Below are 11,214 nucleotides of genomic sequence, written 5' to 3'. Positions count from 1 at the left end.
CAACTTATTTTATCTGGATGTATAACATTACAGCATAGGATGCTTGTGGCCTTATTTCTTGGCCTTTGAGGAGCTGCCACATTTTCTCTTCCTATGACTTTGTTATGATTATAGAAGTTAATCGTATAAGCCTGTGGAAAGTCAGGCCGCTACCATCGTTCTAGGATTGTAAAGTGATCTGTTGACATATCTTTCATGGTTATGAATTTTCATTAAGGTTGGAATGCCACTTTCATTAATCTGTTTTTAGATCAACAGTATCTGTAGCAGAGAAAAAAAAAAAAAAAGAAAAGGAAAAAAAAAACCCAAACCCCACCTGTAAAGCTGTATTTGAAGACCATGCGAGAAATAGAATAAAAAATGAGAAGTGAATGTAAATAAATGTGTATTTCGTCTGGGTGGGGGGGTTTCCAGAACCAGAAGCAGCTCGTCACTATGTGTTACATCATGCCCTGTGTGTTGGATGCCCTTTGGAATCAGCTGGCAGAGAAGCTCCCCTGGGTTGGGGTGGTGACTGGGTGGGGGTGGTTGACACCTCTTTAAGCAGATGCTTTTCAGAGGTAGGTGTGTCAGGGACCCTTTGGAAGTACTTGCTTGGGTTTTAGGGGGTGGTGGGGTGGGTGGCAGTAACATTTCTTGTTGGTCCTTCTGTGAGCAGCACCAGTTGAAATGTTCCAGTTTTGGGGAAAAAAATCCAGCTCTTTCACCAGGTGGTCCCCAGCGTCTGGCAAAGCTGGTGTGAGCTGTGTTGCAGCAGTGCTCATTCGCTCTCTTAGTCTTTTGCATCTTGCTGGCGGCTGGGTTTAGATGTTGCTGAAATCCTTCAAAGCCTGCCAGCTGAGACAAGGAAAGAGATGACTTGATGAGGATGATCAGAGGGCTGGAGCACCTCTCCTGTGAGGACAGACAGAGAGTTGGGGCTGTTCCATCTGGAGAAGAGATGGCTCAAAGGAGACCTTATTGTGGCCTTCCGGTATCTGAAGGGGGCCTACAAGAAAGCTGGGGAAGGACTTTTTAGAGTGTTAGGTAATGATAGGGCTAGGGGGAATGGAACAAAACTAGAAATGGGTAGATTCAGATTGGATGTTAGGAAGAAGTTCTTCACCATGAGTGTGGTGAGACACTGGAACAGGTTGCCCAGGGAGGTGGTAGAAGCCTCAGCCCTGGAGGTTTCTAAGGTCAGACTGGATGTGGCTCTGAGCAACCTGATCTAGTGTGAGGGGTCCCTGCCCATGGCAGGTGGGTTGGAACTAGATGATCCTTGAGGTCCCTTCCAACCCTAACAATTCTCTGACTTGAACTGGTGGGGGGCAAACATGGTAGCTCCAAGCTCTGGCCTCAGTTGTATATCCACAAAACGTAACTTGGGAAGCTGAACACCTGAGATCGCTGAAGCAAGAGTGGCAGCCAGGTGAAAGGGACAGGTCAGGGATATGAAAAGCAGCTTTTTCCTAAGGTCAGCTCAGAAAAGTTCATCCACCTGCTGCAGAAGTGCAACAGTTCCACGGTGCAAAAGGTCTGTATCCTGGAGAACGTGGGAATGTGCAAGCTAAGCAGGGAAATCGGCTCTTAAAAACTTTTCTCCTAACCCGGTAAACCTGTGCTGTATTACAACGGTGAATCTGTCTCAAGACTTGTCTTGAGGGACTCCAGCTCCCCGTAGCCCGTCTTCACAAAATCATGTGCTGCCTATGGGCGCCTGGGGGTTTGTGAAGCGCGTTTCACCGAGCTCTGACAGGGGCGGGCTCTCCCTTGCCTGCCTCGCTCCGCAGAGGTCATGTAGGCACAGCCAGATGGCTGCTCGCGGAGCAGCCCCTGCGCTTGTGTAACCGCTGCTGAGCCGGCGCTGGCCTTTTTCGGGGCGGGGGCAGGTTCGGCTTTTCTAACCTCTTCAGTCGTGTTTTTCTTGAATAGACTCCAGCTGGAGCAGAGCAAACGGCCGTCTGGTGGAGGCCTCTGCGATGGGGCCAGAGCCAGCGTCTCACCGTGAGCCGGCTTTGATTTAATTCAGCTGCTTCCCCTCCACCGCTGCAGCACGCACCAGCCTGCTTCGGAAAGCCGGTCGGGTCCGCTACTCCCTCAGGCAGATTTTGAAGCAGATCTTGGCCTCTACATTGCCAGGCTCTTGCACCGCCGTGTCAGCTCGTCCATCGCCAATGCTTGAAGGGAAAGAGGAGTGGGTTCCTCCTCTTGTGCCTCCCACTCTCGCCCACCTCGATCCCTGTTACCCTCCTTCCCTTATCCCCCTCTTCATGCCTTCAGCCTTTCCTGACGCTGCAGCTTGCTGAAGCCGGCGGGGTCCGCCCCCGCCGGACGGTGCTGGGGAACCCTTCAGTTTGGTCACGCCCCGCCCGGAGCCGGAGACGGGCTGGGCTCGGGCGGGACGGGACAGCTCGGCTCAGCGAGGCACAGCGCAGCCCAGGCCGGCACCGTCCGCCCCGTTCCCAGCCGCCTTATGGAGCCGCACGGGCCCGGCTGCCCCGGCAGCGTCCTCTTCGGTGAGCGGGCGGCGAGGAGGCAGAGACACGAGGCGGGGATAGATGGGATGGGGAGGTGAGACATGGTTGGGGGTGTAATTGGGCTGGGTACAGGAGAGACACTGCTGGGAGGGGTGGGGTGGTAATATAGCAAGGGTAGGAGGCAGACGGGGGAGCGGGTAAGAGGGAGATGGTGGACAAGTGAAAGATGGGGATAGAACGGAGAAAGACTTTGGGAAGTAACCGGGCCGGCGTGGAGGCAGGAAAGACACGTGGGTGGGGAATATATTGCGAGGAGGGGCAATAAGGATACGGGGTGAGCAAAAGACATCTGAGACAGGGGCGGGGGGAGAGGCAAAAGAGACACACAGGGGGACATTCCTGAGCCCTGGGGATACCAGTCGCGCCCGAGGAGTACACACCGGGGAGCCACGTGTGGGACCGGCATGAAAACGAGCAGCGGGGACCGGGGCGATGGGACACGTGTATGGCCGGACCTGGGTGTGGAGAGGACATGTGGTGGGGACCCTGGGGCGGTTTAAGGGGAGCCGCGGGGGTTCTTGGGCTTTCTATGGGTACATGAGGCCAGGAGGAGCTGCAGTAATGGAGGGTTGGGAGGCGGAACGACAGCTCGGGCGCTCGGCGGCCCCTCCCGCTTCCCCGGTTAATCCTCTGCATTCCCGCGCCAGCCAGTGGCGGCTGCCCGGCAGAGCCGCGTCCCGCCTCCCTGGGCGGGATTTCGGCCGGGGCTGTCACGCCCCTGCCACACGTGGCTCTGGTGCTCCCCAACGTGCTCCGGAGCTGGCCGGGCCCGGGCACACGTGTCCCGGCTGCTCCCGCAGCCCGGCGTCTAGGGCAGCGCGGCTCAGACACTCTCCTGCCGAAAAGGGAAGCCGAGCAACACCCCTCGGGCCTTTTATGCACCTGGGTTTCGGTCCTTGCCCTGCTGAGCTGAACACATGAGCATAGTTAGGAAGAAGTCCTGCCCTGAGCTGTGCTTGCCGTGGCTAATTCCTCTCTCTCTGCTGCAAATGCCTGGTCGGGCGTGCAGAGCTCGGGGCTGTGTTTTCCTGTCTGTTTCACACTTGTGAAGGCTCATGCTGCAAAAGCCAAACGCACGCAGGGCCCTCTGCCTTTCCTTCCTCCCTATGGTCAGCTGAATCTTATTCTGAAGACCTGAGGGCATGACTTTGCATCTCCCTTGTTTTTGTAGCTATTTAGAGAGTTATGTAATAGAATCTGTCTCAAGACTTGTCTTGGGGGACTCCAGCTCCCTGTAGCCTGTCTCAGCATCTTGCACTTGCATTGCTCTTCATCTCTCAGGTCTCACACTCTTTGTCTTTGCCTCCATACTCTTACCAAAGCAAATGTTTTGCTGATACTGGAGAGAACAGAGCTGCCATTGCCTGCTCCCTCTTGAGTTGTTCATAGCAGTTCACCCTGGCTGTTCTGCTCTCTGAAGTGGATGAGCCTTGCCCTGCCTGTGCTCAAGGGCCTGGAGTATCCCCAAGCACTGCTTCATGGCAGCCTGATTTGGGGGGGACAAGGGTTTGTTCCTCTAAGGTGCTGACCCAATACATAGTTTCTGGGAATGTTTCATCCTGCAGTGCCTGGGAGTACTCAAGGTGCCCTGGGCTGAGGCTGCCCTTGAGCATGAGAAAATGAAGTGTTTCAGGGATGACATGTGTGTGCCTGGCCAGGGGTTACCCTGGGAGCCCTTTCTCTGTGGTGCCTGGGGCTGTGTAATGGCTGCTGCAGCTTTTATGATCGTTTTCCAGGTTGTGAGCTGACTGCCAGTACCAAATCCTACACGTTTCAAGTGGAAGAGGAAGATGACTCTGACCACATTTTGGCCCTATCTGTGGTAAGAGAAATGAGAATTAGTTGCTTGTCCCCTTCCATGGTGGTTGACAGCCTTACTCCCCTTCTGTGGCCAGGCTGGACCAGAGAATTCCCTTAGCTGAGGTCTCAGCACAGGCTGTTCTCAGGGCAGGGCACAGGGCTGTTGTGTTTATCTGTTGTACAGAGGTGCTTGAACAGAGCCTGTGGAAGCAGAAGGCTGCTCAGCCGGGATATACTCCAGATATTGGGGGACAAAAGTATTTTTTTCCATGTATTTGACCTTGCTGGAGCCTCCTACTAGAATATTCTCTCCTCAACAACTGGGTCTCTGGCTTGTTGCTCTCCAAGCCCAGGTAGATGCAGGGCTTCTTTCCTGGCTCTCCCAGAGGGGTCACTTTCTGTCATGGGAGCAGAGGACCTGCCAGCATGGATCAGCAACAAAATGCAGCCCAAGTGCCATCTCCTGAGGGGGTTGCAGGAACATCTGTCCTAGCTGGGAAAGGTATAGAGCTCCTCTACAGGCACTAACAGAGCAATCACTGCATGGAGCCTTCGTCCTCTCCCTGGTCTGTGAAACAGCATCTTCATGCCTTGCATGACAGCTGGGCTGGCAGCGTTGCTGTGGCTCACTTGCCCCAGCTGTCCCTGCTATGTCCCTTGGGAGAGGAGGAGTTCAGAGTCTCTGCTCCCACCCAGGTCTGCCTCATGGATGGTGCCAAGGATGAGTGCAATGTGGTGGAGGTCGTTGGACGAAACCATGAGAACCAGGAGATTGCAGTGCCTGTGGCCAATCTGAAGTTGTCGTGTCAGCCCTTGGTAAGATACTGGAAGACTCTCTGATAGGGGTGGCTAAGGGGAGCTGGACATCTTTGGATGTCTGTGGACTTTTCTCCTAGGATCCTGGCCATGAGCTGATCCACAGCTCACAGGGAAATGCCCTGGTTAGCCTTGACTTGTCTGTAGGTGCCCCCACAAGGACGTGCCAGGTACCACACTGAGAACTGCAGAATGTTTTGGTTTTTGCCTCTGCAACTGATTCTTCTCCATCCCTGCCTCTTTGCAGCTGAGTCTGGACAACTTCAAGCTGCAGCCTCCAGTGACCTTCCGCCTGGCAGCAGGCTCTGGCCCAGTACATCTTGCTGGCTGGCACAGAACTGGTAAGGACTTGTGTGGTAGGTTGAGAGAGGGCCTAGCTCTCTCTCCTCCACAGAGAAAGAAACCACAGCTAACCCAGTCAGAGGAGCAAAGCTATATATTTACAAGCATATATGGAAAGCAGGTTATATATAACACAATATATACAGGTATTTACAATATATACACAGAAATATACAGCAAAGAGAAATAACACAACAAAAATCCCTCCCCGAGGAGGGATCCCCTCCCTGTAGCCCCCTCTCTCCCCCACCCCTACCTCCCTTTTTCCCCAAAAAGGGGTTAGAGAGAAAGAAAGGCAAGTTATTAAGGAAGAGAGTTGTTAGTAAGGCCAACTCCAGCAGTTCGCAGAGAAGCAGGCAGGGAGAACAGGCTGAAACCCAAACTCCCCCAACTCCCAAACCAAAACTGAACTGAGAGAGAAAAAAATTCCAACTGCTCTACAATTTAAAGTTGCATTTTGTCCATCCACCAATGAAATTCGTTTAGAATATCAGAATGTTTTTGTTCTGGTACCGAAAACATTTAGCCAGTGTGTCCCAGCACTGTTTGTTCTTAAAGGCACAGCCTCAAACGGTCACAACTTGTGTGTGGGGAAAGACTTGGGAGGATTGGGTATGGAGGGACTCCCTTCAGCATGAATGCCAGCCAGGTAGCCTCTAGGTGATGCATTTAGTACTGCCCAGCACGTGTGCTTGGTGCTGGTTCCCCAGGGGTCATCTCTCTGCAGGGATTTCTTCACTGCTGTAAAGCCTTGCATGGGAAAAGGGACCTGGATGACTCACACTGTCTCCTTTTCCCGTGGGCAGCTGTCACTAGTCTCCTCTGAGGCATCTCTCCAGCTGGGACACAGCTTATGGCCCACAAGCTGCTGTTAACAACTGCTCCAGTGCTCCTTGGGCTGCTCTGCTCTCCAAGCGTCTCGGGGCCCAGTTGTATTTGCCGAAGGCACGCGCCGGTGAGTGACAGAGTTATTTGTGTGTCCCAGTGCCCAGGGAGGATACTTTCTTTGAGGAGGATGATGACCTGTCTGACGAGGAGGAGGAGGAGCAGGAGCTTGCTCCTATCATGCCAGCCAAGAAGTGGAGGAGGAAGCAGTAGCTTATCCAGGCAAGGTGAGGAGTCAGGCAGCTTTGGAAGAAGGGTCTGAGTGGCTGCGATGCTGCTGTGGCCAGCTTGGGTTGAATCTGTCTGGCTGCAGGAGGCTGCTGGTCTCAGTCTGGTTATTCCTTCAGGTACTCACTGGGACTTCTCTCCCTGGATGGCTTTTACCTCGGACACCTCTTGCCAGGACCTCAAAGTCTGCTGCTTCATTTTGTTGTTTTATTTGTTTAATTTCTTTTTCTGTTGTCACTTTCTGGGGAGCAGGAGCTGCTCCCAGCACTGGGGTGACTCCTTTCTCACAGCCCTGGGAGGCTGATCCCAAAACTGGATGGATGCTGCTGGTATATGTCCTCTCCCCCTCCCTGTGCTGGCAGTTGGGCATGAAGGATATGACCTTCTTCCTGTGCCTTTTTGCCGTTCTGGACCTCTGCTCTGTGCACTCCTGCTCCCTGCCTCTGAAATATCCAGTCCTAGCCCCTTCCCCAGACAAGAGATGTAAAGGCAGCAGTGGAATGAGCAATTTCACTTGATTCTAGTGCATTTGCTTTGCTTTACTCACAACTTGATGTTTTTTATACACTTGTAGGTTTGAAACCGGAGTCCAGGCTGTGTCCTCAACTGCATTTATAGTGGGGTGGGAGCTAATGACTTAGGGGGCAGTTCTGGGTCAATCTGCTTTGTAATGATCTGTTTTTACACTCTGAATAAAGATCTCTCAGATGTCAGGTCTGGAAGTCACTGCTGGCAGGCAGGTTCCTCCCATGCACACTGCAGTGCAAGATGCTCCTCCATTGTCCACTCCCTGACATTTCTTTCCTTGTTGACACTGTGAAGCTCCCCAAAGGGACACAGGGACTCTATTTCCTCCCTTGTTGGCTCTGCACACTTGTGTCCTGTGAGCCAGTCCAACACTTACATCCAGGCTGCTGAGGGAAGGGGCAGGGGTGCAGGCAGCAGTACAGGGCAGGGAACCAGCTCCACGTGTGCTCCCTAAGGTAACCCAGCTGTCAGCAACACCCCCAGGGCTCTGGTGCTGGGCACTGTCACAGCAAGGTCCTTGCTTGTGTCCTGCTCTCAGCCCAGCAACACCCTGTGGAGGGGTGAAACCTCAATGGTGTGGAGCAGGTCTGAGCTCTGATCTTTGCTGCAGAGTTGTGATCCCCCCTGGTACCCAGAGAGGTGTGATCCTTTGTAACCTTTGGTCAGGTGACACTTCTCACTCCAGGGACCCGATCCTATCCTTAAATGTTTTTTTCTAGCTGTTTCATTGCATCAAGGCTTGCATCCCTGTCCCATAGGCTGATGCCTGTAACAGCCCTCTTAGTTTGTGCCACTGGCTGCTGTCCCTGAGAACCATGTACTGTTCTGCTGCCTCCCTTGGTGCCCTGGGACCATGAGTTTCTCAGTTGTGTGGACTGGTAGGAAATCATCCAGGATGGATCCTCAGCTCGGATTCCATCCTTTGTGAGTGGGGCTGTTTTGGGGGCCGGTGCATCTAATCACCACCTCACCACCGTTTCCTTCTGGCTCCAAGCAGCCTTTAACCGGCACGAAGGGAGGCTTCGATGCCACTTGCATCAAAGGGCGTGGGACTATGCTTGCCTCGGAAGCACCAGAGGACAGAGCAGAGCTGGCACGGGAGAGGAAGCGGTCCCGGGAGGCGGCGGGGGCCGGTGCCACTAGGTGGCGGCCGGGCAGCACGGCGGCTTCAGCCCTCCTCCAGCCCCACAGGTCCGGGGGCCTGCCAGCCCCTTGCCTCTCGCTCTGCTCGGCTGCTCGCCCCTGCCAGGCTGGCTGGGAGCTTGCAATTCATCATGGCCAGGCTCTTACGGGCTGGGCAGCCTCGGGCATGTGGAGGGCATCCAGCGCTGTTGCATCTTCGGCTTCCCTGCACTGAGCAGCATGGGTGGGTCTGACCCCATGAAGAGAATGGGTGTCAGTTGGAAGAGGGAAGAATCGTTTTTCCTGCCATCCCAGGGTAATTGGGTCCTCAGGGATAGTGGGCTGTGCCCATGCCCACTAGCACAACAGCCCTATGGAAAAGGATTTGGGGGAGCTGATGGATGAGAAGCTGGACATGAGCAGGCAGTGCGTACTTGCAGCCCAGATGGCCAAGTCACATCCTGGGCTGCATCAAAGATGCACTGCCAGCAGATCCAGAGAGGTGATTCTGCCACTCTGCTCTGCTATGGTGAGACCTCACCTGGAATACTCTGTGCAGATCTGGAGCCCTCAATATAGGAAGGACATGGACCTGATGGAGAGGGTCCAGAGGAGGGCCACAAAAATGATCAGAGAGTTGGAACATCTCTGCTAAAGGGCGGGCTGAGGTCGTTCAGCCTGAAGAAGAGGAGGCTTCAGGGAGACATAACAGCAGCCTTCCAGTACCTGAAGGGGTCCTACAGGAAGGATGGAGAGAGACTGCTTACAAAGGCCTGTGTTGACAGGACAAGGGGCAATGGCTTCAAATTAGAGAAGGGCAGATTTAGATTGGATATCAGGAAGAAGTTCTTCATGATGAGGGTGGTGGAGCACTGGAACAGGTTGCCCAGGAAGGTGGTTGAGGCTTCTTCCCTGGAGATATTCAAGGTGAGGCTCAATGAGGCCCTGGGCAGCCTGGTCTGGTTGGGGATGTCCCTGCTGACTGCGGGGAGGTTGGACTGGATGACCTTTGGAGGTCCCTTCTGGCCTGGGCCATTCTATGATTCAATGATCCCTGAGCAGATCTTGTGTTTGTGGGCAAGTTTTCAGGCAGTGAGGTGATTTGGCTGCCCTGCTAAGTGATGTGGGAGCATACTCCCTGAGGGCTGAATGTGTTTGAGAGGTGCTGGCAGGACATAGCACACCCATGCCCTGTGCTGTGGTGCAGGAGGGGAGTTCAAGGCTATGAATGGAGCTGTGGCTATGCCGGTGCCAGGATGGTGCCCTGCCCTTTCCAGGGCTGGTACACACAAGACTTCATAAATCTGTTTGTGTGCATGTGTAAGGGGTCAGGACTAATTTATCTGCCAGGCCTTGGTCCTGTTTGTTCTCTGCAGAGGAGCAGCTTGGCTCAGGGTGGGTGAGAGCCAGCAGATCACATTTAACAAGGTGCTCTTGGGAGGGTGGGCTGGAGGAGGCAACTGGCTTGAAGGCCAGAGGGAGCTATTGAGGGCAAGGAGTGGGCACAGCTCAGCCCTGGCTGGGTGGTATGGCTGCTTCACAGGGGGTGGGAAAAGCAGTGCCAGCTGATGAAAAGGAGCATCTGGCTGCTTAACAGGTGGAAAGAGGCAGTTCAAAGATGTTGGTTTTCTTAAGAGTATCCAGGTAGCTGGGACAATGGACTGTGGCACGAGGGAAAATAGTGCCAGGGGCAAAGGTGGCATCACAGGGGACATGGTGCTGGTGGCAGGAGGCTTGAGGAGATGAAACTTGTCCCACACCACTGGAGGGACCAGCATGACTTAAGGCATTGCCACAAGTGCTGCCTGGTTCCCTATACTGCTGCAGGGTGCTGCCAGAGGAGAGGGAACACCCCAGTCCCAGAGGGGGCAGTGGAGGGGTTGGGAGGACATTAGGGCCCCTTTCTAAGTGATTTGGGGAGATTTTCTCCCCCCTCCCAGCACAATCACAGCCTTGATGTGCTCAGCTTTGGGAGAGGGAGATAAATGCTGAGCTGAGAGGAGGCTGGGAGGGGGGATGCGCTCTCACACAGCGCTTAATGGGGAAGGATGGGATTACAGGGGTCACGCTAGGTGAGCAGCTTCCTTCGCAGAGCTGATGGTATCAAAGCAGGTGCCCCTGGCTGCAAATACCTTGGGCAAACAAACAGGGCTGTCTAAGAGCAGGTGAGCTCAGGTACAGCTAGGCTGGGGGTGCTCAGGTGTGGCAGGGGGCAGAAGGGTCTCTGTGTATCGGGGGTGAATTAGTGTGAGGCCTGCCTTGTTCTCCACAGGGTGGGGGGGAAAATGAAGTTGTGTGTCTGTACACATGTGTGAGCTCCCCATGCTGGAGATACATGTGAGGGTACGGAGGTGCCAGCACCCAAGAAGTCAAACAATGCCCCAGCTCAGGTAATGGTTCTGGGGTTGCTCTGGGAGGTGTTTGGCTCTGAGCATGTCTTCTCTCTGCTGTGTTTCAGGGCTCTGCATGCTGTCATTGTTAGTGATGGACCCCTCTTCACTCTGCCAGCACTGGGGAGCCCTTAACCTGGCTGAGTCACACAGCAGAGATATGTAGATACAGCACAGCTCGAGGTGGAGGTCACCATGCAGGAGGACCCTATCCGTGCACCCACGCTGCCAGAATCTCCATAGCCCTCCTGAGTCAGCCTGCTGCAGCCAGTGAGGGGCTCAGGCTGCACAACACAGGCTGTGCTGGGCCTTGGCTACCTGCCTTCAGCTGGGTGGCTGGGCCAGGTCGGTGTCTCCCAGAGGATGCTCTGGTTTCAGCGGTCAGGTTTGGGTTGGATTTTCAGGGATAGAGGATCTCCATATCAAGCTGCTCTGCTAAGCATGGTCAGGCAGTGGGATACCCCAGCTGGTCTTGCCCCAACAGGGTTGATAGGGTTTTTTGGCTGTTTTTTAACTTTTCATGGCTGACAACTCGGCCCCAGGCCAGCTGAGAGGCGTAGCAGTAATCGTGCTGTAGGTGGGGC

The 11,214-nt window shown here is 54.3% G+C and overlaps 1 protein-coding gene across 1 annotated transcript; it reads left to right on the top strand.

The window, feature by feature from the left end:
* Positions 1–2,444: 2,444 nt before the first annotated feature.
* On the top strand, positions 2,445–6,949 carry NPM3 (nucleophosmin/nucleoplasmin 3). Its single transcript, XM_054163935.1, has 6 exons — positions 2,445–2,498; positions 4,256–4,341; positions 5,016–5,135; positions 5,383–5,476; positions 6,463–6,589; positions 6,710–6,949. Exons 1-5 carry the CDS (start codon positions 2,456–2,458, stop codon positions 6,573–6,575), a joined length of 456 nt encoding a protein of 151 aa, XP_054019910.1. The 5' UTR covers positions 2,445–2,455; the 3' UTR covers positions 6,576–6,589; positions 6,710–6,949.
* The last annotated feature ends 4,265 nt before the right edge of the window (positions 6,950–11,214 follow it).

The sequence above is a fragment of the Dryobates pubescens genome, chromosome 8 (assembly GCF_014839835.1).
Source record: "Dryobates pubescens isolate bDryPub1 chromosome 8, bDryPub1.pri, whole genome shotgun sequence".
In the NCBI taxonomy this organism is placed as follows: domain Eukaryota; kingdom Metazoa; phylum Chordata; class Aves; order Piciformes; family Picidae; genus Dryobates; species Dryobates pubescens.
Note: the sequence above shows the minus strand (reverse complement) of the source record. Positions and strands in the feature narration are given on the sequence as shown.

What these genes read in the sequence shown, in the direction of transcription:
- NPM3 (XM_054163935.1), top strand. Translation starts at nt 2,456, where the DNA reads ATGGAGCCGCACGGGCCCGGCTGCCCCGGCAGCGTCCTCTTCG. An exon ending in ACATTTTGGCCCTATCTGTG is followed by an intron (nt 4,342 to 5,015) that starts GTAAGAGAAATG and finishes GCTCCCACCCAG; the next exon opens with GTCTGCCTCATGGATGGTGC. An exon ending in TGCTGGCTGGCACAGAACTG is followed by an intron (nt 5,477 to 6,462) that starts GTAAGGACTTGT and finishes TGTGTGTCCCAG; the next exon opens with TGCCCAGGGAGGATACTTTC.